At 44.7% G+C, this 26,939-nt stretch overlaps 2 protein-coding genes across 2 annotated transcripts in view; both read left to right on the top strand.

Annotated features, from left to right (window-relative positions):
• PECAM1 (platelet and endothelial cell adhesion molecule 1) overlaps positions 1–5,031 on the top strand; it is a 51,381-nt gene extending 46,350 nt beyond the window's left edge. Inside the window, 1 exon segment of the mRNA XM_029080158.2 lies at positions 4,111–5,031. Coding sequence (XP_028935991.2) covers positions 4,111–4,140 — 30 coding nt within the window. The 3' untranslated portion in view covers positions 4,141–5,031.
• Positions 5,032–6,677: 1,646 nt separating this feature from the next.
• TEX2 (testis expressed 2) overlaps positions 6,678–26,939 on the top strand; it is an 86,842-nt gene continuing 66,580 nt past the window's right edge. Inside the window, exons 1-2 of the mRNA XM_007668081.4 lie at positions 6,678–6,700; positions 11,137–11,244. The gene's annotated coding sequence lies outside the window, so the exon portion shown is untranslated. The remainder of the gene's footprint in view (positions 6,701–11,136; positions 11,245–26,939) is intronic.

Raw genomic sequence — 26,939 nt, 5'->3', positions numbered from 1 at the left:
TCTGGAATTATGCTTGGAATTTGTTTTCCAAATTTATCCCACTGTGATGACATTACCTCCTCCCTGTTCTTTCCCACCCATCAGCTCACTGCTCACACAGTGTAACAAAATTTGGGGCTATAGTTAAGAGCAGAATTTTGGTAACTACTGAATAAGTGGTGTTTTCATACAGCTCTGATTGTCTAACTTAGACATGCAATGGCTGCTGCTTTCCAACTTACCAGTTGTTGAGGGAAACAGGAATTGCTGATCTTTAAAGAATTCCACCCTGAGTTTGGTAGCCTTCCTTCTAGAAGCAGTGCGGCCTAGTGAATAGAGCACAAGCCTGAGAGTAAGAAGGTCATGAGTTCTAATCCCAGTTTTGCCACTTGTCTGCTGTGTGACCTTGGGAAAGTCACTTAACTTCTCTGTGCCTCAGTTCCCTTATCTGTAAAAATGGAGATTAAGACTATGAGGCCTAGGTGGGACAGGGACTGTGTCCAACCCAATTTGCTTGTATCTACCCCAGCGTCTAGAAGAGTTCCCGGCACATTGTAAACACTTAACAAATACCACAAGTACTATTATTGTTATTATTATTATTATTGTTGCTTTTCTTCTGCCTTGGATGCATGACTAGTACTTGGAGCAGGGGAAGACCGGCACATTATGTAGAATTTGGAGAACATGGGAATTAGTTCTGATTAAATGAACCAAAAAGACCCGTGGGGAGAAAAGCAGAAGCTTTTGGTCCCTGTTTTGAATTTTAAAAATCAAATTGTGGGAATGTTTCTCATCTGTGATGCTGAATGGAAAAATCAGCTAGAGGCCAGGTTTCTAATGCAGTATTTGGACATCTACGTAGGGCTGTTTATCCAATGATTGTGAGCTCTTTCCCAGAAACTGAATAGTAAGATCCACATTTTACAGGTCAGGAAATAGAAGCACACATAGGTGAAAGGCCTAGTACAGCGTCCCATAGAAGAATATTTATTTATGGTGCTTGCTGAACATTTTCTTTGTATTTAGCGCTGGGGTCGATTTAAGATAATAAAATCAGATGAAGTATCTATCCTACATGGGACTCACAATTAAAGATGGGAAATTGGGCATCTTATCATGTCAAGTTGTGAAACTGACTTTCTAATGTAAGCTTCTTGTGGGCAGGGAACATGTTTACGAACTCTGTTGTATTATACATTCCCAGGCTCCCAGTACCATGCTCTGTACGCAGTAAGCACTCAATAAATACCACTGATAGATTGATCCTCATTCTCAGATGAGGTAACTGTGACTCAGAGAGGTTAAGTGCCTTGCCCAAAGTCACCCAGCAGGTTAGTGACAGAGGTTGGATTAGAACCCAGGTCTCCTGACTCCCAGCCCCATGCTCCTTACCCCAAACCATGTAGATCAGAAGAGGAGCCAGTAAGACAACTAGAAATCCTTCCAGCCTATTTTAAGACTCATTCGAGAAGTGGATTGGCATTGGAGTAATTTAGCTAAATTTTTTTTCTATTGCTCTCGTCTCATCTTGGTTCTCAATTTAAATGCGGTAAACAGACTGGCTCTCAGGCTCACAAGGCAGAGTGGTTCTGTCCTCCAGTGACTTTGAAAAGCCCGTAAACTGATCTGGTTCTTAGTTTTCTCATCTGTAAAATGGGAATTGAGGGTGACCAATACAAAAGCCTGAAAGTGCTTGGAGACCATGAGATTGGGCATGAACCATCATTCAGAGTACTTATTGAGTGCTTACTGTGTGCAGAGCACTGTACTAAGAACTTACCGTGTGCTGAGCACTGTACTAAGTGCCAAAAAATACAAAGCCGAGTCCCCTTTGTCGGGAGTGGGAAAAGCTTTCTGCTGCCAAAGGGCCTGGAGTCCATGGAGTCCAGGAACTATCTCTAGCTGTTCTGATTCTGGCCTCTGAGTCTGAGTTTGATTATATTCGATGACATGTATTGTAAAATGAGATTATTGCTTAGCTACAAGAGAGCGAAAGTTTCAGGCTATACTTAAATGGGGAGGAACTGGTTTTGGGAAAAGGCAAACAACTGAATGTAAACTGAACTGCTTTTCCCAGTCCAACCCCAAATCTGAAAGAAGTGATATAACTCAGTAAGGGTGGCTCTGAAGGGAAAATTGAAAACTTTGCTCCCCGCGTAGTGTGGGACCCAGATAAAAATGAATTCCTCTTCCAATAAACAGCCCCATATCCACCCAAAGCAGTCCTGCTGCACCGGGTGGGACGGGCCTACTTTCTGCACTAGGATTAGGCTGCCTTGTTTACCTTGAATTCAGTCCAAAAGGCCACACCAGCCACTCTAAGCACAGACAGAATTCTCCCGGCTTTTGCAGGGAATTGTATTCGAATGAAAGCTTCTGAGAGGGATGCTGGTCTTCCATGGCCTAAAGCCCAGCACAAAAGTATGACAATTTAGAGGAAACACCACAGTTTGAACGATTAGGAAGAGATTTTGAATCTTAAATCCAAACAAATGGAAATGGTTTGTAAAAGAAGCTGGTCTGGTTGGATTTTCCCCTAATAATCTGCCTGCAAGGGTCAGGAGTAAATTAATTGAATTACCCAGAAGGGAACTGGGAGGGGGTTTCCTTCCTGAAATCAAAATTGGCAATCGTTCCTAGTTGTTTGATGGCTACAGTTTCTGAAAACATTTTGAAGGAAATATCTTAACAATGAGATAGCCGCTCAGCCAAATACTAATTTGGTATTGTGTTTGACTTACTTCAACGGTACATTCTGACTTCATTTTTCCCCTGCCATATTTTGCCTTGTTTATAAGCTGCATTTTGTGGTGCCTTCAGACAGAGCATGAAACAGAACAAACTGTTCTTTAAGGTGTAAATCCAGAATAGGGAAAAATTTATGATCTTGGAGAGAAACTTGTATTTTTCCTTTCTCCTTGGTGAAACTGGTCAATTTTACCACTTGCACCTTAAAGCACTCACTTGACCCCAGAGTGCTTTCAGATCTACTGCAGAAGGAGGAAAGTTACTTTTATTACTCTAAATAAAGCCAGTTCTGGGCAGGGCATGGAGCAGTGGAAGAGCAGGGAGGCAACCACAGGAGTTACCATCTTCAATTATTCAATATGGGTCTTGGCTAAATGATGGAAGAGAAAACTCTGTCGTGATGCCATCCATCCATCCATTTCTCCACATTAGTTGGTTCTCAGCGTGCCTCACATTCTCCATAAGTCTTTAAGTAGAGCAACCCCAAACTAACCCAAACAGGCCCCAGCCCTAATGAAATCCACATTTCCCCCTTAGTTTGGATCATGCTTCCTGAGGACTCCATATGTGACACTTTTCCTTAAGTAATTTCGCAGATAACTTGATCAGTCCTACCCTAATCCCTACCCCTCCCAACAAACTTGGCTGAGAACCCTGAAGAAGCAACAGAGTCACTCTCGGGCTGGGAGTTGCCAGTGTAGGGTCTAAGCATCCTTCTGTCCTGATTGAGAACAGCGAGCCAGACACAGTATCTCCCATTGCTACTGTGGCGAGAGAAATTGAGAGAAAGCTAATATAGTATAATCTTCCACATGGTCATTAAAGATAACAGTACAGAGGAAGCCAAAAAACTGCTCGCTCCAGGGTTTTGGACATCTTTCAAAGTCTGGGTGAGGGTGGGACGTGGAGCCAGCATCCTGTTGCTGGGATCTCTGGACCCGATCTTAAGACTGCCTGCAAGTCTTCTGCCCATCTTCGTGGTCTTCCCCCATCCCTACCTGCCAGAGAAAAGGGAAAGAGATGTCAATTTCTTACACAGTGGCCTGAGCAGTTGTTTAAAAACTCAGTAACTCAAGGATATAACTTCCCTTATCACTGATGAAAAGAGATTCTCTCTGCCTCTACTATGACCAGCTTCTACTCTTCTAATGTGCTTGCCATTCCCTTGCCCTGGGAGGGACTAGAGATCCAGGATGATGCTGTCTATCATGCCTCACATGTGCTCTTCTTGCCTGCTAGGGTTTTCTTCTATGAACAACTGGGGAGTTGGAAAAGTAACAGACTAGGATGGCCTCTCGCCACACCCCCGCTTGCTGTCATAGTTTGGCTTTCATAAGTGGTACACACCTGATCAGTCTTTTTGTCTCTTGTCACCAACAGAGAATAGAAGGCTCTCTTGATGCAACTTAAAAAACTGACCATGGAAGATAATCCTGGAAAGAGACCCATGAACCAAGAAGACCACATATTCCAAAAGCTCTGTATCACCTGACTATGAACCTACCTTTCCCCTGCGTCAAATAGTGATTTCCTCAGGCTGAGCTATCGTTTTTTAAAAAAGAATCTATCTCTAAATCATTTGCACTTGGGATAAACTCCTTGTAAAGATCTTAGAGAAATGGACGTCCAGTGTTCCGTTTAATTCCGCACCCAGCTCCCCTCACCAACAGATCTCGGTCCTGGGTCCTCTGGTTCCTGCAATTTGGGAGAGTTTGAGCTGGTGCAGGAGGGTCACTGGTAACAGTCCATTTTGGAATATTTTGAAACTTGAATATTTTGTTTGTACAGAGATGCAGAACTTTGCAAAGTGCCTACCTAGAGATCTATTTCTTGTTTTATGGTAAAATTGTTTGTTTGAGTTAATACGGCCAGGCTCGTGGACTGTGGGTTTTTTTGTTTGTTTTTTTTTATTTTCCTTCTCACCTTCCAGATGTCTGTCCAATCTCAGCCCCTTTCAATATATAAATGGGAAAGTTGCTTCCTCAGACAACTTTGGGAGGTCTTGGAGTGGGAAAAGTGGGCAGTTGGAGACTGAATCTTTTGAAATGCTAATTCGAAGTGTCTTGTTGTACATGTCTGTAATTGTCCTTCACACTGAGAAAAGACACCACTGGCAGTGAAAAGCACCCATCAGGTGCATGGGTGGCTGAAAAATCCAAGGCAGAATCCACAGTCCCGACCGTACCATGAACCCGTAAAGATTGCTGGACTGTCAGGTTTGTTGTTTGCAGGACCTGGCACTGTTTTCTCATTGTCCAGGGCAATCCTCCTTAGTAATATTAAAAAAATGAAATGAAAGAAGTTCTGGCATTCGTAAGCATGTTACTTTATTTCTCATCTTTCCTTCTTCTCCATTGCTCTAAGGACTCCACCATTGGCTATGAGACAGGAGAGCTTCCAATGGGTTCCTACAAGCAAGAGTAAACTTGTAATTTCTCACTGATTCTTTTAATTTATTGCCTACTAAAGAAATGTTTCTTAGATTATAAAGCACTGCAAATTGTGCCGGGAGCCAGTAGTTTCTGCTGGTGAATTGTATTAGCAAAGTGCACCTAGAGCACTCTCCCCGCTCCATCAACAAAACCATGCGACTGTTTAAAGTCTGAAGGGGTTAGTAAAAACAAATCTGGACTTTACTTTTCACAAGTTTGTGGAATGTTATTTAACAGGAAAATGCAAATAGTTGTGTCTAGAAATTCTGAGATGTCTTCCCCTTCTACTCTACTATTTCCCCTATCTGTAATATATCTAATGTCTGTAAGACTGCAAGCTGCTTGTGAGCAGGGATCGTGCCTACCAACTCTACTGTACTGTACCAAGTGTTTAATACCAAGTGCTCTGCACACGGTACATTCTCGTAATAATTGGGGTATTTGTTAAGTGCTTACTTTGTGCCCGGCACTGTAATAAGTGCTGGGGTGGATGCAAACCATTTGGGTTGGACACAGTCCCTGTCCCACACGGGGCTCACAGTCTCAATCCCCATTTTACAGATGAGTCACAGAGAAGCGAAATGACTCGCCCAGGATTACAAAGCAGTCAAGTGGCCGTGCCAGGATTAGGACCTTCTGACTCCCAGGTCCGTGCTTAATCCACTACTCATTCCATTGATTGATTGATTCAGAGCCTAAGCCTGGAGACAGCTAAATAGACACTATTCCCCAGCTGAAACATATGCTTGGGCAGAGGCCTTGTTTTGAAGATGTGCCTAGATGTGGTATGAGTCCTAAACAATGAAGCATTAGAATCCACTGGTTTATCTCTTTAGCATTCTACTGTCTCCCTAACTGGCCCAGTTCATTCAGCGACCCTGACCCAACAGTCCATGCCCCGAGGTCTATTTGTGGTGTTTTCCTGTGCTTCTGTCATCCTCCACAAATGGTACATGGAGAGCCAAAACCCATTAGCATTTTGGCTGTGAGTGCTTTGTGGATAAGACAAATCACCTAAAGCTCTGCTGGAACAGTGGGAAGCAGGGAGGTCTAGTGGAAGGAGCATGGGGCTGTGAGTCAGAAGGACCTGGGAACTAATCCCAGTTCCGCCACTTGCCTGTGGTGGGACCTTGGGCAAGGCACTTCATTTCGCCGTGCTTCGGTTCCCTCATCTGTAAAATGGAATTATGTGGGGACATGGACTGTGCCAAACCTGATTAACTTGTGTTTACCCCAGTGCTTAGTCTAGTGTTAGGCATATAGTAAGTGCTTAACAAATGCCATAAAAACAACAACCCTGAAACAGACCCAAGAACCATCTTCTCTTCTCGTGGTTCTAAACTTATGATATTAACTTGAGGGGAAGACAAACAGCAATTTGTTATTTAAATATTAGCCCAAATGGGCAAAGCCCTTCTAAGTTCCATTCCCCTACTTTCCCTTCTTTAGTCTGGGAAAGATGAATGAGATGCTCTGTTCTCTCATCCCATACAGGTCAGCGTGATTTCTGATGTTCCATAAGGACTCGCTCAGAGAGAGTAAGGAACTTAATCTACCCATTGTGAGGAAGGGGAGCTTCTAGGGTCCAAACCAGGATAGAGGGGTAAGAGGTTGAAAAAGCAGGAGGCTTAATGAGGACACCCATGTCAAATTGATGGTGTTTGCAGGTGGGACTAGAGGATCTGGCTTCATTTGAAGAGTTTGGTTTGGGATGTAACCTTTGAGTTCCATCCTATGGTAGAGGCAGCTCCTATAGAATCGGGGGAAGCAACTTACCAGCAACCTGAATTCGGTCTTTCCTGGGAAAAAAGAGAGGTCCTCATTCTCTAGAACGATCTGGTGTGCTCTCTTCCCCAGGGCTGCCATCTGCCTAGAATTTCTAGATGCATGACCTTCCAGAGTGACTGTTTTTCCTTCTCTTTTGCTCCCCAGCTACAAAATAGGTCAAAAGTAGTCATTCATTCAGTCGTACTTATTGAGCACTTACTGTGTGCAGAGCACTGTACTGAGTGCTTGTGAGAGAGACTATCTCCCTTATGAAACTTCCCTCCATTCATTGAACAATGAATGACCCTGGGAAAAAGTTAATTGTCAGGGCAGCAGCCTGTGGGCAAACTACTTGAGAGCCATGCCTGGCCCCCCAATCAGTGAGCAGGAAATTTGCTCTGATGTAACTTTCTTCCTTCCCAGCAAGCTCTGTGGGTGGAATTATTAAATGCAGCTATTCTCTAGAGCTGTCCATTGGATTCTTCGCTATTTCAAACAGCACTGAGATGTGCTCATTTTCCTGGAATGTCTTGTTGAGCTGAACAGCCAGTCCAGGGCCAGAAATTTCTTTATGAGTTTCTGCTGTGGTTATCAGTCCCCTCTGCTGGCCCTGAGGGGAGGTGAGGGCAGCATACCGAATGCCCCACTAGACACCCAGGGACTAAGCCTGGAGAAGCTATCATTGAACAAAAAAAACTCTTCAGGAGAGAAAAGGTGAAGAATGAGGATTTCAATATGATTTCCAATTCTTTGAGGAGAACCCCTGGGATGGAATGGGATATAATCAAAGTCTAGTGAAGCCCTACAACACAAGTTAAATCCTATTTTGTCTAGGCTGAAAACCCATATTATTAATAACAATATAATTATAGCATTATAATTCTTCAATTTAATTGCTTACTATGTACTAAGTACTGGGGTAGAGGTAATACAAGTAAATTGGATGTGGTCCTGTCCCAGGCAGGGTTCATAGTCAAAAGGAAAGAGCAAATCAGGGGAGGAGAACATGTTGTAGGTTTTGTTTAAGATGGTGCCTACCTGGCATGATGGTAGCCCTGAAAGAGTAGCAAGTAATCAACAGCTTGATATCAACTTGAGGGGAGTGTATTAAGTGGGATTGATCCTGGAATTCCTTCTGTTAATATCTTTGTTGACAGCTCAGATGGGATAATTGAATGTGTGCTCGTCCAATTTATCATTGATACTAAACTGGGAGGTGCTGCTAAGCCCTTTGAAAGCAGAATAAGAATGCAAAATGATTTCTGAAAACTAAAGAAATGGTCTTCCATTAATTGATGAAATTCATCAGGGCCGAAGTCGCCTAAGGGATTTAAAACAAAACAAAACAAAAAAAATCAAAAAAACCCCACCAGGTGAAAAGCCTGCCCACAGTATCTTAGTTACCAAACCCAGGAGCAACAACAGCTGCCCACAATCAGTCAATCATATTTATTGAGTGCATAATTATTATTATTATTATTGTTGTACTTGTTAAACCTTCACTCTATGCCAAGTACTGTTCTATGCGCTGGGGTAGATACAGGTTAATCAAGTTGGACACAGTCCCTGTCCCTCAAATGGCTCAGACTCGAACTCCATTTTACAGATGAGGTAACTGAGCACAGAGAAGTGAAGTGACTTGTCCAAGGTCACACAGCAGGCAAATGGTGGAGCTGGGATTAGAACCCGTGACCTTCTGACTCCCTGGCCCGTGCTCTATCCACTGTACCGTGCTGCTTCCCTAGCGCTTAATGGGGGTACAATACTGAAGTGCTTAGGAGAGTACAATATAACAGACTCTTTAGACCTGTTCCTTGCCCATAAGGTGCTTTCAGCCAAAGGGGAAGACAGATATTAATATAAATAACTAAATTGCGGATATGTCCATAAATGCTGAGGGCGGAGGGGAGGGGTGAATAAAGGACACAAATCCTAGTGCAAGGGTGACCCAAAAGGAAGTAGGAGAAGAGGAAATGAGGGCTCAGTCGGGGAAAGCCTCTTTGGAGGAGATGTGCTTTTAATAAGGCTTTGAATGTAGGGAGAGTGATGGTCTGTCAGATATTCATTTATTCATTCAGACATATTTATTGAGCGCTTACTGTGTGCAGAGCACTGTACTAAGTGCTTGGAAAGTACAATTCAGCAACAGAGACAATCCCTGCCCACAGTGGGCTCACATGAAGAGGGAGGGAGTTCCAGGCTAGAGGCAGGATGTGGGCAAGGGGTCGACAGGGAGACAGTGCTGCTGAAATCACTACTGGTACTTGTTTCTGACCATGTCTTCCCCGCTTCCCCAACCCCGGCCCAGACCCTTATATCTCTTTCCCGCCACCCTCATGACTACTGGGGAATCCGGTCCAGGCCTGACTCAGTGTTGCTACTATGGGCCTCTTTGTTTCTTCCCAGGAGAGAAATTTTGAGTCAGGGTCATCCCAGTTCCTGCCCTCACTCTACTTCACCAGGAATCCTGGAGGACAGTGTTCATCTATGAAAGATCCCATTCCAAGCAGCTTGACCTAGAAATGGGCCTCCTCTCAATCCTTGCCTCTGAGCCAGTGGGACGCAACTCCCTTGAGAAGCAGCACAGTTCAGCGGACAGAGCATGAACTTGGGAGGCAGAAGGACCTGGGTTCTAATCCCAGCTCCATCACTTGTCTGCTGTGTGACCTTGGGCAAGTCACTTAACTTCTCTGGGCCTCAGTTATCTCATTTGTAAATGGGGATTAAGACTGTGAGCCCCAAGTGGGATATTGGACCGTGTCCAACCTTTAACTACATCTCTACCCCAGTACTTAAAACAGTGCTTGACACCCAGTAAGTGCTTAACAAATTCCCTTTAAAAACCAAAACCCAAACCAAAAAACCTGTGGTCTGGTAGCCACAGTCTTAGCAGAGCAGAGAAGGTGGTGATGACCCAGGTAATTGAGGCCAAACCAGGTTCATTCCCTCTATTCCACAGCCCTGAGCGTCTCAAGCAGCCGCGAGGAAGCACGATGCAGCACTGACCCCTGGTGGAATCAAACATTTCAACCCTTAGGCAGGCACTCAGACCTCGGGGGGAAGTGATCATCGATTCTTTATCTACTGCTTCTATTTGTTAAAAATGACCTGGTTGCCCCAAACGCCCAGGAACGAGTGAAAACATATAAGTAAATGAGATAATATCTGAAAAGTCCTGGGAGTCCAATGGAGATCACACAGGTCACACAGCAGGCAAGTGATAGAGGCAGAATTAGAATCCAAGTCCCCTGACCCCCCAGGCCCACATTCTTTCCTCTAAGCCATGCTGCTCCTGTCTACATATCTGTCCTCATTATCTCCCTATATATATCTAAATATAGATATATGTATAGGTATCTATATCTAGGTATCTCTGTATAGAAAGCTATATAGAGAGCAAGATAATGAGGATAGATTTATAGTCATATAATGTATATGGAGAGATAATACATGTATATAGTAATAATAATAATGGTATTTGTTAAGCACCTACTATGTGCAAAGTACTATTCTAAGCGCTGGGGGGATACAAATTGATCAGGTTGTCCCAGTGGAGCTCACAGTCTTAATCCCCGTTTTACAGATGAGGTAACTGAGGCACAGAGAAGTTAAGTGACTTGCCCAAAGTCACACAGCTGACAAGTGGTGGATCCAGGATTAGAACCCATGGCCTTTGACTCCCAGGCTCGTGCTCTTTCTACTGAGCCACGCTGCTCCTATAAACATATAGATATACATTCACCTTCAAAGCCTTATTGAAGGTATATTTCCTCCAAGAGGCCTTCCCTGACTACCCCCTTATTTCCTCTTTTCTCACTTCCTTCTGTCTCGCCCTGATTTGCTCCCTTTGTTCACCCCTCCCTCAGCCCCACAGCACTTATTTACCTATCTAAAATGTATTTGTTTATATTAACATCTGTCTCCTCCCTAGATTGTGAGCTTGCTGTGGGGAGGGAATGTGTCTAGCAACACTGTTGTACTCTCCCAGGCGCTTAATACAGTGCTCTGCACACAGTAAGTGCTCAATAAATATGATTGCTCTACATACACATTACATATACACTGCACATACACTAACTCCTTACATGCATGTAACATGTGATATATGTATATGTATAGTGGGTGTATAGAGAGAGAGAGACAGACAGGGAGAGAGAGAAAGGAAGGAAGAAAGAGGACTATAATGACATAACCTACTTGTCCTCAGGTTTTCAACCGGGGAAGGGAGGTGGGGCTTGAAGGGTGCATCCGGATATAAAAGGAACAAGAAGCCCTCTTTGGACCCGAATCTAGCAGCGGCAAGGAATCGACCAAGGTAGGCCATTCTTGTCTTTATATTTGCATTTTTTATTCAACCTCCATTGGCTTGGTGCTGGAAAGAGGATTGGCATCTGGTCCATGGGTCCCCTATTGGCCTTTTCAGCCACCCTGCAGCCATAGGTGAATTTCACCAGCAGGGCTTCTTGGAGTGTGCTGGGACAAACACATCCATTTACCTTCCAGGGAAGGGGAAAAGGATGACTGCACTTCAAAGGTGGAGGAGAGGAATGGAGGTGTTGAAAGCAAAGCAAACTTTCCAGTGTTATCTTGGAGTGAGAGAGAAATGTGGCATTAACATTCAATAGGCTAGAAGAATGTTCTAGGGGATGGCTTTATTGTCCTGTAGGATATTTCCTAGGTTACTAAGACAGTAGAGAGGGCCAAATGAGACTCAGTGAACTCTCCTTATCTTATGTTTATGAATGGAATATGCTATCTCTAGGTGGGTATGTCCTTTGGGGATTCCTCCATCCTATCACTGTCCCTAAATTCAGGGTGGGGTCTTGGGTCATAGCATAAGGTGGCTCCCTTAAAGCAGTGGGCCCAGCTCATCTTGTCGAAGAGGGTACAACCCAAAGATTAAACATGTGCACACGAATCCCAGTGTAGCCTTTTCTGGCATGGTAGAACACTGTCCCAGCTCAAGAACTGAGAAGTAGCATGGCCTAGTGCAAAGAGCATGGGCCTGGGAGTCGGAGGAACTAGGTTCTACTCCCAGTTCCACTGCTTGTCTGTTACGTGACCTGGGGCAAGCCATTTATCTTCTCTGTGCCTCAGCTACCTCATCTGTGAAATAAGGATTAAAATTGCGAGTCCCATGTGGGACTGTGAAGAGAAATAGCGCTGAAACCAGTGAGGTGGCGGCGGTTGGAGAATGAGTTGTATGTTTATATGGGAAGGTGACTAGATGGCGCCAAACGAACAGGATGCTTTCTTTTGTTTTGGGGAGTGCGACACACTACTTGAACGACCTACTAGAATCCCGGTTTCATTGTTTCCCTAATTTTTCCCAAATTACCTGCCACCAAGCGTTTATTAAGCCCTCGCTGTGCACAGAGACTGTACTAAGCACTTGAAAGAGTATGATATAACAGAGTTGGTAGACATCCCCTGCCCACAATGAGCTTACAGTCCATAGGAGAAGACAGGCATTCATATAAATGAATTATGGATAGGACTCATTTAATTCCTTTGAAAATTTGGGTTCGACCCTAAGAAAATTTAAACAATCATATATAGAACACTTATTCTGTCCAGAGTACTATACTGAGCACTTGGGAGAGTATAATACAGTGGAATTATTGGACACATTCCCTGCCCATAACAAGTTCACAGTCGAGAGGACTCGTGTTGCTTCTCTTGTCTTTTTGCCCCCCAGAACGGCCTATGGTTCTGCCATAGTTATGTTGTTGGGTCCATGCACCCCTCCCTCCATTCTGGATCACCCTGCTCTTCCCTCTTACTTTCCCTCTCTGCCCCCTACAAATCCCTTTCCAACCTGGAGTCAGGGCCAGGAGGAACAACCCCCGAGACCTCTGAGGAAGATAGACAACTGCTGTTACTGTGGAGTACAGTGTCTCCTACTCTAGCCTTGTTTTGGTCCCAAATTACATGTCCCATCCATGTAAAAGTGACACTTTCTATAGTACTTGCTGCTGGGACCACCTCATCAAATGCTTACATGGCTAATAGCCCTTTCCACTTGGCTATATCTGCCACATGCTGCCCTCCATTGCTTTGCTTGACGTGAGGTAAAATTATACTTTGGTGAGGGTGATGGTGATGTTAACTATACTAAAGACTATAGCCTCTAAGCCCTGAATATTCACCCCACCCTTAGCCCCACAGCATGTATGAACTGCTGATAATTTCTTTTAATTTCTGTCTCCCTCTCTAGACTGTAAACTCCTTTTGGGGAGGGAATGTGTCTACCGATTCCATTGTATTGTAGGACTATACAGAGAGAGTAAAATTATTCCTGACTGTGTCATTCCGGGCCACAGCTTTGTCCCGGCAATATGATGTTGCCTAAGGTTGCCTCTTTTGATGACTTGAGTTTCTTCTGCCTTCCCTGCCTGCAGACATTACCCTTGACTTGTATAGTTGTCCAGTTGTCATCTACACTCTGCAAGATGTCCTGCCACTGTTGTGCATTATGTATGGCTTCAGTGCAGTTAGACTGTTCCAAAAATCTCTAAACTGCCGTTTGGTGCTGAGGATTGTATTACCGCTGCTAATAATAGGAGACTCTATTGGTACAGTCCAGCACAAAGAGCTGAGACAGTGCCTCAGGAAATCTTAGTGTGAGCAGTACTTTTTTTTTCCTTCATGGTGTTTGGTAACGCTTACTCTGTGTCTGTGCTAAGTGCTGGGGTAGATAGAAGATAATTCTACTGGACACTGTTCATGTCCCACATGGGGGTCACAGTCTTAATCCCCATTTTACAGAAAAGGTAATTGAAGCACAGAGAAGTGAAGTGTCTTGCCCAAGGTCACACAGCAGGCAAGTGGAGGAGTGGGGATTAGAACCTAGGTCCTCTGAGCCTGATGCTTTTTCCACTAAGCCTTGCCGCTTTGCGGGGAAGTACTAACTACTGCCATTGTTGTCTTTATTGCTCCATACAACTCTCAGTCATTTTTTTTTATTCCTGTTACCCGTTTGAAGTAAAAGTTTGGAATCTAAGCTTCAGTTGTGAGCAAGCTTTTGGCAAGTGAGGACCATGGGGCACTTCACGTGCTCCAGGCTCTTCAACACGCTCAACTGAGGTGGGTCGGCCGGGGTTGATACCGCATTAAGGTGACCAGACGGCCTGCGTTAGGCAGGATGAGAGCCCGGTCTTCTGATTTTTAACTGATGAGTTGGATTTTGTTTGTTCATTTTTTTGTATCGGAATGGCACCAGGCACCTTTACGTCTAATCATTTCACTCTCATTACCTAGCTTCCCTCTGTTTGGCTTTTGCAGCCCCATCCTAGCAATCGGTCACTCAAGCAATGGAATTTATCAAGTGCTCACTGTGAACAGAGCACTATACTAAGTGCTTGGGAAATATAATGCAATTGGTGGGCACAATCTCTGCCTTTAAGGCCCTTACTGTCTACAAGGGGGACAGACATTAAAATACATTAGAGATAGGGGACATAGAGGATGGCTCAGAAGAGGTGCTCCTGTTTACACAGATCTGAAAGGGGAATGTAACATCTCTCAAGCATAAGGGGGAGGTCAGGGGGTCAACCTGGTATTGCATTAGATTCCTCGTATTTCCACCAAAAGTTCTGGATCACATCTTTGTTAATTCGGGTAACTGGCATAAGGCACACGATGCAACTTGCATCTCTGGGTTGGCAAGACATCATCTGGGATCTTCAGGTGCCAGCCGGGGACATCTTAGTCATGATGGTGTGGTTTTAGACAGGGGAAAAACCGCTAGCCACGGTGGTGACAGATGTAGGTCAAGAAAGAGGCTGCCTGACCCCAACAGAGCTGGCTATTCTGGACTATTACTTATTTTGGTCTAGGAAGGCAACATGGTCTAATGGAAAGAACATCGAACTGGGAATCAGGAGACCCAGCTCTTTCACTATCCTGTTGTATAACCCTGGGCAAGTCACCACGTGTTCCCAGGCCTCAGTCTCCTTATTAGTAAAATAGTGATAAGATACCTGTGCTCTCCTTTTTAGGTAGTGAGTCCCATGAGGGACAGGGACTGTGTAAAATTTGATTATCTTGACTCTATCACAGGACTTAGTAAAAATAAGAATAATAATTGTCAAATGCCTAATATGTGCCAGGGAGATATGAGATATTTAGGTCAGACACAGTCTCTGCCTCACATGGGGAAGGACGATGGGCATTTAATGCCTATTTTACTAATGAGGAAATAAACTGAGGCACAGGGAATCAATCAATTGTAATTACTGAGCACTTACTGTAGGCAGAGCACTGTATTAAACACTTGGAGCATGCAGTATAACAGAGAAGTTAAGTGACTTGCCCAAGGTCACACAGATAGGGGCAGAGATGCGATAAGAACCCAGGCCCTCTGGCTTACAAGTCCATGCTCTTTCCACTAAGCCACGCTCCTTTTCTGATTCTCTTAGCACACAGTAAGCACATAATAATTACCATAATTATTCAGAGGAGACAGTTCTTCTGGGAAGGGGTGGTAGTGGAGAATGGCAGCAGCAGCAGCAGTGAGATTGGCAGTAACGCCAGGTGTGGAAGGTCACAGAAGGCAACAACTTGGTGACTTACCTCCGCCCTGGTTCTGGAAATCCCATCCTTCCCTGCAGTATCCTCAGAGGAGATCTCCTCCCTCCTCGCAAGTGCCACCCCCTCCACCTGCGCCTCGGACCCCATTCCCTCTCACCTTATTAAAACCATCGCCCCTGCCCTCCTACCTTCCTTAACTTCTATTTTTAACCACTCAATCTCCAAGGGCTCCTTCCCCTCTGCCTTCAAACATGTCCACGTCTCCCCCATCCTAAAAAAACCCGCTCTTGACCCCACTTCCCCCTCCAGTTATCGCCCTATCTCCCTACTACCCTTCCTTTCCAGAATCCTAGAACGAGTCATCTACAATCGATGCTTAGAATTCCTTAACTCCCATTCTCTCCTAGACCCCCTCCAATCTGGCTTCCGTCCCCTCCACTCTACCGAGACTGCTCTCTCTAAGGTCACCCATGACCTCCTTCTTGCCAAATTCAATGGCTCCTACTCCATTCTAATCCTCCTTGACCTCTCTGCTGCCTTTGACACTGTCAACCATCCCCTCCTCCTCCATACCTTATCTCACCTTGGCTTCACGGACTCCGTCCTCTCCCGGTTCTCCTCTTACCTCTCTGGCCGGTCATTCTCGGTCTCCTTCACTGGAGCCTCCTCCCCCTCCCATCCTTTAACTGTTGGAGTTCCTCAAGGGTCAGTTCTTGGCCCTCTTCTGTTCTCCATTTACACTCACTCCCTCGGTGAACTCATTCGCTCTCACGGCTTTGACTACCATCTCTACGCAGATGACACGCAGATCTACATCTCCGCCCCTGTCCTCTCCCCCTCCCTTCGGGCTCGCATCTCCTCCTGCCTCCGGGACGTCTCCACCTGGATGTCGGCCCGCCACCTAAAACTCAACATGAGCAAGACTGAGCTCCTCATCTTCCCTCCCAAACCCGGTCCTCTCCCAGACTTCTCTATCACCGTGGATGGCACAACCATCCTTCCCGTCTCTCGGGCCCGCAATCTCGGTGTCATCCTTGACTCGTCCCTCTCGTTCACCCCACACATCCTATCCGTTACCGAGACCTGCCGGTTTCACCTCTACAATATCGCCAAGATCCGCCCTTTCCTCTCCACCCAAACGGCTACCTTACTGTTTCGGGCTCTCGTTATATCCCAGCTAGACTACTGTGTCAGCCTTCTCTCTGACCTCCCTTCCTCCTCTCTCGCCCCGCTCCAGTCTATTCTTCACTGCGCTGCCCGGCTCATCTTCCTGCAGAAACGATCTGGGCATGTCACTCCCCTTCTTAAACACCTCCAGTGGTTGCCTATTGACCTCCGCTCCAAACAAAAACTCCTCACTCTAGGCTTCAAGGCTCTTCATCACCTTGCCCCTTCCTACCTCTCCACCCTTCTCTCTTTCTACCACCCACCTCGCACGCTCCGCTCCTCTGCCGCCCACCTCCTCACCATCCCTCGGTCTCGCCTATCCCGCCGTCGACCCCCGGGTCACGTCCTCCCGCGGTCCTGGAACGCCCTCCCTCCTCCCCTCCGCCAAACTGATTCTCTTTCCCTCTTCAAAACCCTACTTAAAACTCACCTCCTCCAAGAGGCGTTCCCAGACTGAGCTCCTCTTCTCCCTCTACTCCCTCTGCCATCCCCCCTTTACCTCTCCACAGCTTAACCCTCTTTTTCCCCTTTTCCCTCTGCTCCTCCCCATCTCCCTTCCCATCCCCACAGCACTGTACTCGTCCGCTCAACTGTATATATTTTTCGTTACCCTATTTATTTTGTTAATGAATTGTACATCGCCTTGATTCTATTTAGTTGCCATTGTTTTTACGAGATGTTCTTCCCCTTGACTCTATTTATTGCCATTGTTCTCGTCTGTCCGTCTCCCCCGATTAGACCGTAAGCCCGTCAAATGGCAGGGACTGTCTCTATCTGTTGCCGACTTGTTCATCCCAAGCGCTTAGTACAGTGCTCTGCACATAGTAAGCGCTCAATAAATACTATTGAATGAATGAATGAATGGAAATCCTCTTTATCCTTTTTTCCTCTCTTTTCTCTTCTGCTTCTTTCTTTACTCTTCTCTCACTTTCTCCCTCATCCCTTATTCTCTCTTTCTGTTCCCTCCCTAAGAGGTCCTACCTCCTTCCCAACTTTGAATCTAGTTTTGTTTTTTTTAATGGTATTTGTTAAGAGCTTACTATGTGTTAATCACTGTTTAAGCTTTGGGATAGATCAAGTATTTCAGGTTGACATAGGTATAGAATCCCCATTTAGCAGTGAGGTAACTGAGGCAAAAGAAGTTAAATGATTGGCCCAAGGTCGCATAGCAGGCAACTGGTGTAGCAGAGATTAGGACCCAAGTCCTCTGACTCCCAGACCCATGCTCTTTCCACTAGGCTACGTTGCTTTCTTATTTATTCTACTTTATTCTACCATGGAGTCACTTTGTGCTGTAAGCATTAGGGTCTTAATTAGCTTCCCTGTTGGATCTGGAGATTTTCTACTTAAAATAAAAAAAAATTCCTGGACTTCTGGGTCTGTGGAAAGCTTCATGAGGCCAACCAGTCTACTCCATCATCCCCAAGAGGGACTGGTGATTCAGAGTTGAGGCTGTAGGAAGCCCCCAACCGGCTGGCCTGTTTTTAAATAATGATCCAGAGTGAAAACAAAACCCACAAACTAATTCTAAGAACTCTAGAGCTGAAAGAGACCTGAAGGGGTCATGAAGTCTAGCCCCTGGCCTCCAGAGCGGGACTGATCATAATCACCAAGACAGATGAAAGAGATGAGAAACAGGCTGAACCCCTTAGAAAAAATGTGTACAGAAAAGTTAAAATGGTCAGGAAATGCTAAAGTAAGGTCAGCCAGCTTAAGAAACCCCAGCTGCTAACCTGAATAAGAGAAGGGCAAATTTAGATTTTCAACTTCATTAAAAGGAGTCCTGGATAATTTCTCAGGGGTCTGTAAGGATCTGAAGGAGATGAGTCTACTAAATTGCTTCCAGAGAACACATCACACTAAAGAAGCTGCCACAGAATCCTGGTTGTTGCATTTGGTTGATACTGTCAGTAAGACTTTATAATATATAATTTTTAACATCCAAAATAAAAATAATAAAATATATATAGTACAGGTTTCCCTTCCTTATTATGCATATGTTATCTGAAACCAAACTGAAGTAGGTACAGTCTATATTCTCATAGTATGCATATATATGTCTTATAAAAATATCATAACTGTGCATATATAAAATGTGTTTGCACAAAGAATGTAGCTTCTTCAGTGTGTTTTCAAGCAACTGCTCCATACCCAAATTGTTTTTACAGTCTGATTATTGTGATAACAATAGCTGCTTTAAGAGTTCAAGCAAGTACACTGGCTAAACTGCTTATTAATTTATTTTTAGCTAGATATAATGGTTGGAACAATAGGCAGAAAACTTGGCAATATGTTCAGAAATCTTGAATGGTCAGGAATGAGAAGTGAGGCAGCTGGAGGAGATGAGAAACAGTCTCAGGTGGGGAAAATTATTCAGTTTTATTTTTGAATCTTTTCTACTTTCAGCTGTAATGTGACTCTGGCAGTTGCCCCATGTCCCAAATCTGATTGTTGCCAGGTGATCAACCCATATGACTTTTTGCCAGTGGATTTTTCTGCCTCCAGATTCTGTCTTTACATTATTCATTCAAAGTTCTGCTATAATGAGTTTCTGTCTCATGCAAATTGGGGGCTTTGGGGGTTGTTTTTTTTTGAGGAATGGGCTGGACTTTCATGTCATGTCTGTTAACTGGCTTCAATTCAGCATAACTTAAACCTTACTTGGTGGTGGGGGTGATGGGTGGTAGTAGTAACAGTGCTATTTATTGAGTGCCTACTGAGTGAAGTACACTGTACTAAGCACTTGGGAGATACGACAGAAACACAAGATACACTCCCTGCCCTCACGGAGCTTATACTCTAATTGGGGAGACAAGCATTAAATGTATATTATTATATGCCAAACATTCTACTAAGCATAAGGGTAGATACAAGATAATCAGATTGGACTCAGTCCCTATCCCACAGGCAAGAGACTGTAAGCTCATTGTGAGCAGGGTGTATCTCTGTTTATTGTTATATTGTGTTCTCTCAAGTGCTTAGTACAATGCTCTGAGCATAGTAAGAGCTCAATAAATACCATCGACTGACTGATGAGGATGGACATAAATACTCAAGTGCAAAAAGCAGCTGATAAGGTAGCAGAGCCTAGCTCAAAGGACTCTACCCAAAGGCCAATGAGACTAGTAAGTTTGTTAGCTCCTTGAAGGAAGAGATCACATTGTCTACTGAATGTTCTCTAATATCTAGTATGATCTTGCAGTCCCCCATCAAGATTGAGCCTGGGTCCTGAGACATCAGAATAAAGAACCTGTACCCAGGAATTGCTATTATTGTGATAATAGTGTGTGGAGGGATAATCATACTCCCTCGTCTTCACCAGTTTATGTTCTTGCTGAGGCAGAGGTCATTCTCTGGTCAGCCAATCAATCGATCTATTAATAATAATAATAATGATGAAGATGATGGTATTTGTTAAGTGCTTCCTATGTGTCTGTTTTAAACACTAGGGTAGGTACAAGCTAATCCTGTTGGACACAGTCCCTGTCCCACATGGGGCTTACAGTCCTAACCCCCATTTTGCAGATGAAGTAACTGAGGCACAGAGAACTGAAGTGACTGGCCCAAGGTCTCACAGCAGACAGGTGATGGAACTGGGATTAGAACCCAGGACCTTCAAAGGTATTTACTGAGCACCTGCTGTGTGCAGAGGACTAGTTATTGGTTAGGCCCATTTATTTCTATGTTTTCTTAAACTCTTTTAAGTCCCTAAATAGAGGTGCAGGAAGATGATAAAGCAAGGAAGTCAGGTACTTAGAGAAGCTCAGCATCTGAGAAGGCTTGTGAATTTTGCTTCTAGGGGCAGGATCCCCCATGGCCCCCGCTCCCTCTCCTTTTCCCATCCATGGCCAGGACCTTTGTACACATGCATTCCTTCCATGAAGACATGCTGTCCCCAGCTCCCTGCCCCCGCCAGGATAAACAACTCTGCTTGATCCTTCAACTCAGGGCCCTCAGCAGTGGCGTTCTGGCTGCCTCTGAGGGGTGGTGAAACCAGAGCAGGCCCTAGGAATGGAGGAGGGGGAGGGATCAGCTGTCCTCTTCTTGAGGAGTTCACTTTCTTTTTTGCAGGTGGGACGTGGTTCTGGAAACTCAGAAAACTAAACTCTTTTGTCCAGGTAGGGAAAAATGGGAAGTTTTTGTTTTCGCTTGTAGTAATCATCATCATAATTACTGTGGTATTTTTTAAGCCCTTACTATGTGTTAAACACCAAACTAGAGGCTAGCATAGACACAAGATAATCGGATCAGACACGGTCCCTGCCCTACTTGGAGTTCACAGTCTAAAGTGGAAAGAGAACGAGTATTTCATCCCCATTTTACAGATGGGGAAACTCAGGCAGCAAGCACTTAAGTGGCTTGTACTTTGATTTCTCCACTTGTGTCATGCTGAGAGTGAGCAGGGTTGGTGGGTATAGTGCTCAGGGCTAAAGGAACCAGTAGGCCATTGATATGCAAGATTGTGCTGTTTCAGGGTAAGGCTGTTGCCCGGTATCTTAAAAACTCGCTCCGAAGAAGCAGTGTCTCATGCATTCTCTGTGGTAGGAAACCTGACAGCCTGGGGGTCGTGTCATGGAGCTGGAATAGTGATTCGACCCACAGATGGAGATGGAACAGTAATGCTGGCCCCTTGCGGGGGGAGCTAGTTTGAGACTCTCCAAACACTTAAGATCAACAGTGTCCACTGGATGCAAAGCCTCATATTAAATGCTTGGGCGAATAATAATGATAATAATTATGGTATTTGTTAAGCACTTACTATGTGCCAGGCACTGTACTAAACACTGGGATGGGTACAAGAAAATCAAGTTGGACGCAGTCCCTGTCCCATCTGAGGCTCACAGTCTTATTCCCCATTTTACAGATGAGGTAACTGAGGCACAGAGAAGTGACATGACTTGCCCAAGGTCACACTGCAGACAAGTGGAGGAGCTGGGATTAGAATCCATGACCTTCTGACTCACAGGCCCATGCTCTTTCCACTGCTCCATGCTGCTTCATGCAGAGTGAATACCAACACTATGCTACATACTTGAGAGAGAGTAGCAAGACAAACATTCCATGTCCATAAGAATTCACATTTTTCTGGGTTTCTTCCTTTTTTAAGTAGGTGAAATTCCAGCAGGATCCCCTTGGAATGAAGGCTGGAATATTTTTCATAAAAATAATAATAATAATAACATTACTACTAATAATTATTATCTTTGCTAGTTGCTATGTGCCAGCTCTTGAGTATAGTTGGAAGAGATGGGGAAATTAACCTCCAGCAGAGCAGCTGGGGAAAGCTTGTGGCTACTAATGATGAAGGCCAGTGGCCAAGTGATTTGTTGGAGTTGGGCCCTAAGTAAAGGGTTGAGTGGGCAGGATGTTTGCAACTTTGGGAGGGGAGGGGTGAGGCTGCCCCAGCATATTGGCATGGTGGGAATCATAGATGGCTTGCTGTGGTGGGGAAGCCTAGAGGAAGACCGAGGGCAAGGCGGGGAGGGCAGTCTTCAAGCCATGAAATGTAAATTCATTCATTCCCTGGTGTGAGCTCTGCCTGTGGAAAGGTTAAGCATAATTATAGTAGATAGAAGAATTCTATTACTGACACCTCTGGGAAGGTCAGTAAAAAACAATTCCTCCCTAAGTAGATTTTGAGGTTAGAGAAGAAGCATGGCTTAGTGGAAAGAGCACAGGCTTGGGAGTCAGAGGTCGTGGGTTCTAATCCAGGATCTGCCTCTTGTCTGCTTTGTGACCTTAGGCAATTCACTTAACTTCTCTATGCCTCAGTTACCTCATCTGTAAAAATGGGGATTAAAAACTGTGAGCCCCACGTGGGACAATCTGATTACCCTGTATCTACCCCAGCGCTTAGAACAGTTCTCTGCGCATAGTAAGTGCTTAACAAATACCATAATTATTATTAATTATTATCTAGGGTTCACACTTTATTAAGCACTTTTTTAAATGGTATTTGTTAGCAATTACTATTTGACAAATACTGTTCTAAGCATTGGAGTAGATGCTACTGTATTAGTTTGGACACAGTCCCTGACCCAAATGAGACTCTGAATATAAGTAAGAGGGAGAACAGGAGAACTAAGGTACAGGGAAATTAAGTGACTTGCCAAGCTCCTTAAGGAAACATATGTTGGCAAAGCTGGGATTAGAACCCAAGTCCTCTGACTCTCAGGTCCATGCTTTTTCCTCTAAGCCATGCTGCTCCCCTTGGGAGAGTACGATATAACAGAGTTGGTAGACATGGTCTCGGTCCACAGAATCTCACACGCTAGAGGGGGGAGAAATGCATTAAAATAAATCACAAATGGATATATTTAAGAGCTTCAGGAGTGGGGTGAAAATCATAGTGCTTAAGGGGTACAGACACAAGTGCATAGGCAACCTCGAAGTGAGGGCAAATGGAGAAGTGAGGGTTTAGTCAGAGAAGGGGTTTGGCAGGGAAAAAAAATGTGAGCCCTATGTGGGACAATCTGATTACCCTATATAATAATGTTGGTATTTGTTAAGCGCTTACTATGTGCCGAGCACTGTTCTAAGCGCTGGGGTAGACACGGGAATCAGGATGTCCCACGTGGGGCTCACAGTCTTAATCCCCATTTTACAGATGAGGTAACTGAGGCACAGAGAAGTTAAGTGACTTGCCCACAGTCACACAGCTGACAAGTGGCAGAGTGGGATTCGAACTCATGACCTCTGACTCCAAAGCCCGTGCTCTTTCCACTGAGCCACGCTGCCCTATATCTACCCCAGCGTTTAGAACAGTGCTCAGCACATAGTAAGCGCTTAACAAATACCATAATTATTATTACATGATTTTAGTAAAGCTTTGAAGATGAGGAAAAGGTTCATCTGTTGGAGATAAATGGGGTGGGGGCATTCCAGGCCCGAAGGAGGACCCGGGGAAGGGGGTTGGTGGTGAGAAAAAAAAAATAGAACATTTCACGAATCTTCACCTGCATTTCATGAACATGGCTTCCCAAGTCTGAATGGGGTATGTTGACATTCATCACCACTATTGGGAGGTTCTTTCCCACTGTGGCTAGCACGTGTAATCCAAGATCATCACCCGGGTCTCTTTAGTAATGGATTTGGGCATTCTTCATGGGGGAAGGTGGGGAGACGAGCAGTAGAACTTCCATTGACAGCCTGTGTTTGATTCTTGGATTAGAATGAAAAGGGAGACAATATGGATTGAGGACACAGTGCCCGATATTGAAATCCCATCTGGATCACAGGATTACAGTCTGACCTTGACCTTAACCTTTCTGGACTGGTGTTTCTATCTTCAAAATGGGAGCAACCCAGTTTTCTCTACCAGAATGGCTGTCAGGAGCAGCTGATAAAAGCCACCGATGCCTCTTACAAATCTGCCTTGGATTTATTAATCCAAGCATAATAGTCCTAATAGAAGGTAAATATCTGGTCTCTTTCCCAGTCCATCATAGCTGTAAATAAAGAGATGCATCAGTCACTGACAAAGCATTGGAGTTTGAGGGTGAGAGACTTCCTGCCTAATGAAACCCGCCTCTTTCCCTGCATCTCCTAGAGTGGCTGTTTTATTATCTTTGATAAAGGAAGAGATGATCTCATATCCGTAGTATACCAGGCCTCCATCATCTCCTCAGCCGGGTTAAAACAGTGTTTCCGAGATGGTCAAGGATGCTTCATTAAGAACATATGAATATGCTCGTTTTACAACCAAAAGAAGCTAGAGAGGCAAAAAGTGAAGAAGAAGAGAAGACTGAATTTTACCACAGTTCAATAGTATTTATTGAGCGCTTACTATGTGCAGAGCACTGTACTAAGCGCTTGGGATGAACAAGTCGGCAACAGATAGAGACAGTCCCTGCCGTTTGACGGGCTTACAGTCTAATCGGGGGAGACGGACAGACAAGAACAATGGCAGTAAACAGCGTCAAGGGGAAGAACATCTCGTAAAAACAATGGCAACTAAATAGAATCAAGGCGATGTACAATTCATTAACAAAATAAATAGGGTAACGAAAATATATACAGTTGAGCGGACGGGTACAGTGCTGTGGGGATGGGAAGGGAGAGGTGGAGGAGCAGAGGGAAAAGGGGAAAATGAGGCTTTAGCTGCAGAGAGGTAAAGGGGGGATGGCAGAGGGAGTAGAGGGGGAAGAGGAGCTCAGTCTGGGAAGGCCTCTTGGAGGAGGTGATTTTTAAGTAAGGTTTTGAAGAGGGAAAGAGAATCAGTTTGGCGGAGGTGAGGAGGGAGGGCGTTCCAGGACCGCGGGAGGACGTGACCCAGGGGTCGACGGCGGGATAGGCGATCAGCTTCTCCCTAGGACCTCAGTTTTAGAAGGGGAAAGAAAGTTCCTGTGAAGGTGGGTGGGGCAGAGCTCGTTTGGACTTTGTAGGCACGTGACAGAAGCATTTGAAGGCTCTGGTGGGCCAGGGGAGGTAATGCTCAATGGCTGATCCCTAGGTCAAAGTTCCCTCATGTCTCTCAAGATAGGCTCTCCACCCCAATCCCTGGGAGTTGCCCTGTTGGAGATAAGAGCAAGGGCAAGGGGATGCTAAAAAGATGGCTAAGGAGAGAACATCTCTTCCCCTTCTTGATCCCCATAGCCTAAAAGAGCTGCCTGAGTCTGTGTGGAGCCATGGAACTGATAAGGGCAGTGCTGGCGGGTGTAAAATATCAGAGAGATTTTCTTGGAGCTATCTTTACCCTGTGATCTCATCCAGTCCCATTATACCATTGTTGATAAAGCAGAAAATCTCAAGATGTAAAACTCTAAACCAGATGATATTGCATGAACGAGGATTGTTCCTTGTTTTGCTGCTTTGTTTTAGAAAGATCTCCTTGAATTAACCTTCAGAGGGAGTTAGGTATATTTTCGAATCTGTTCTCCTCTAGCATGGTGCTTGGCACTTAGTAAATGCTTAATGAATACTATTGTTATTATTGCTATAATTATTATTCATCCCCACTGATAGTCTTACTTTTCTTAATGGTTCTTACAGAGAACTTGTTCACCTCCCTCCAGACACCATGATCTCTCCATATGTTCCATGTTCCCACAGTCCCACTTTCTTTTCCAAGGCAGCATTTTCTATGCCTTCTCCACAGTTTTCTTGCTCACTTTTTGCTTAGCAGTCCTGATGAAGGGCAGTGAAATTATGGGTGAAATTTGGAGGACGGTGCTACCCTGAAAGCCACGGTGAGACTCTCAGTGTGGTGTTGATGATGAGGAAGAGCTTGGTTATCTGAAAATGGCAGGCGACAAGCTGTTGACCAAATGCCGAAAACAGTGTTTACTCAAAATTGCATTCCACAGTAACCAGAAGAGTGTACTGAATATCAGATAGGGGTACGCAGAGCTGGGGTGTACCAAAAAATGGTCCATGAGCAAAACCTGCGTTCTAATAACCCAGTTTGCCTATGCACCAGTGAAATCATCTTAGCATTAAGCGTGCTTGAATTGGCAACTTAAATAGTAGAATCTTATACATTGTTTTCCACATAATTTGCATGTTCATTTAATGTCAAAATGCTCAGAAATCTCCCCTTTCCCATTCCCTGCTGAGTTAGATTGGGTTGGCTCAGCCTCAAAACCATTTAATTGTATTATCCTAGCAGTACTGCAGGCAAGTTGGGTGTGTTTATTTGGCACTTGCTCAGCATAGTTTGCCACTCAAAGTGTTTTGCAAGCGGTAATTAATTCATCCGCAAAACAGACGATGCCCCAGATCCACCTAATTCCATGTTTCACAAGAGGAAGTTAACAGGGAAGCAGGGCTTTGCCAGAAGGTATGGAGTGAGTTGATCTGAGGATGATGTTCATTTTTCCACAGAGCCATTTGGCGGTTGACTTTCCTGGGATCCAGTCAACCCTTTGTTATTTCCGCCATCCATTCCCCACAGTTCCTCACGCCTCAAAATGCCTCTTGTTTTTTTTTCTTTTTGTAAAGCACTTAAGTGCCAAGTTCTGCAATAATCAGATTGGGCAATATCTGTCCCACACGTGGCTCGTGAGCTAAGAGGTATGGGAAGAGGTGTCATCCCCATTTTTCAAAATGAGAAATCCACGGTCCAGAAAGGTTAATTGATTTGCCTAAAATCATTCAGCCAGGCCAGAGGCAGAGGAGAAATTAGAAGCCAGGTCTCACAATCCCATGCACTTTCTGCTAGGATAGGGTGCCTTCCATTTATCATTCTATTACCTTCCTTTGCTTACTAGAATCCCTTTGCAAGTTTGGAATGTGGTAGGTTCTTGTGTCCTGTCAGGACCTTTAAAACTGAATAGAGCAAATGGTAGAAACGCTTTGCTCCAACAATTTGGC

Source organism: Ornithorhynchus anatinus, chromosome 15 (assembly GCF_004115215.2).
Source record: "Ornithorhynchus anatinus isolate Pmale09 chromosome 15, mOrnAna1.pri.v4, whole genome shotgun sequence".
Lineage (NCBI taxonomy): Eukaryota > Metazoa > Chordata > Mammalia > Monotremata > Ornithorhynchidae > Ornithorhynchus > Ornithorhynchus anatinus.
Note: the sequence above shows the minus strand (reverse complement) of the source record. Positions and strands in the feature narration are given on the sequence as shown.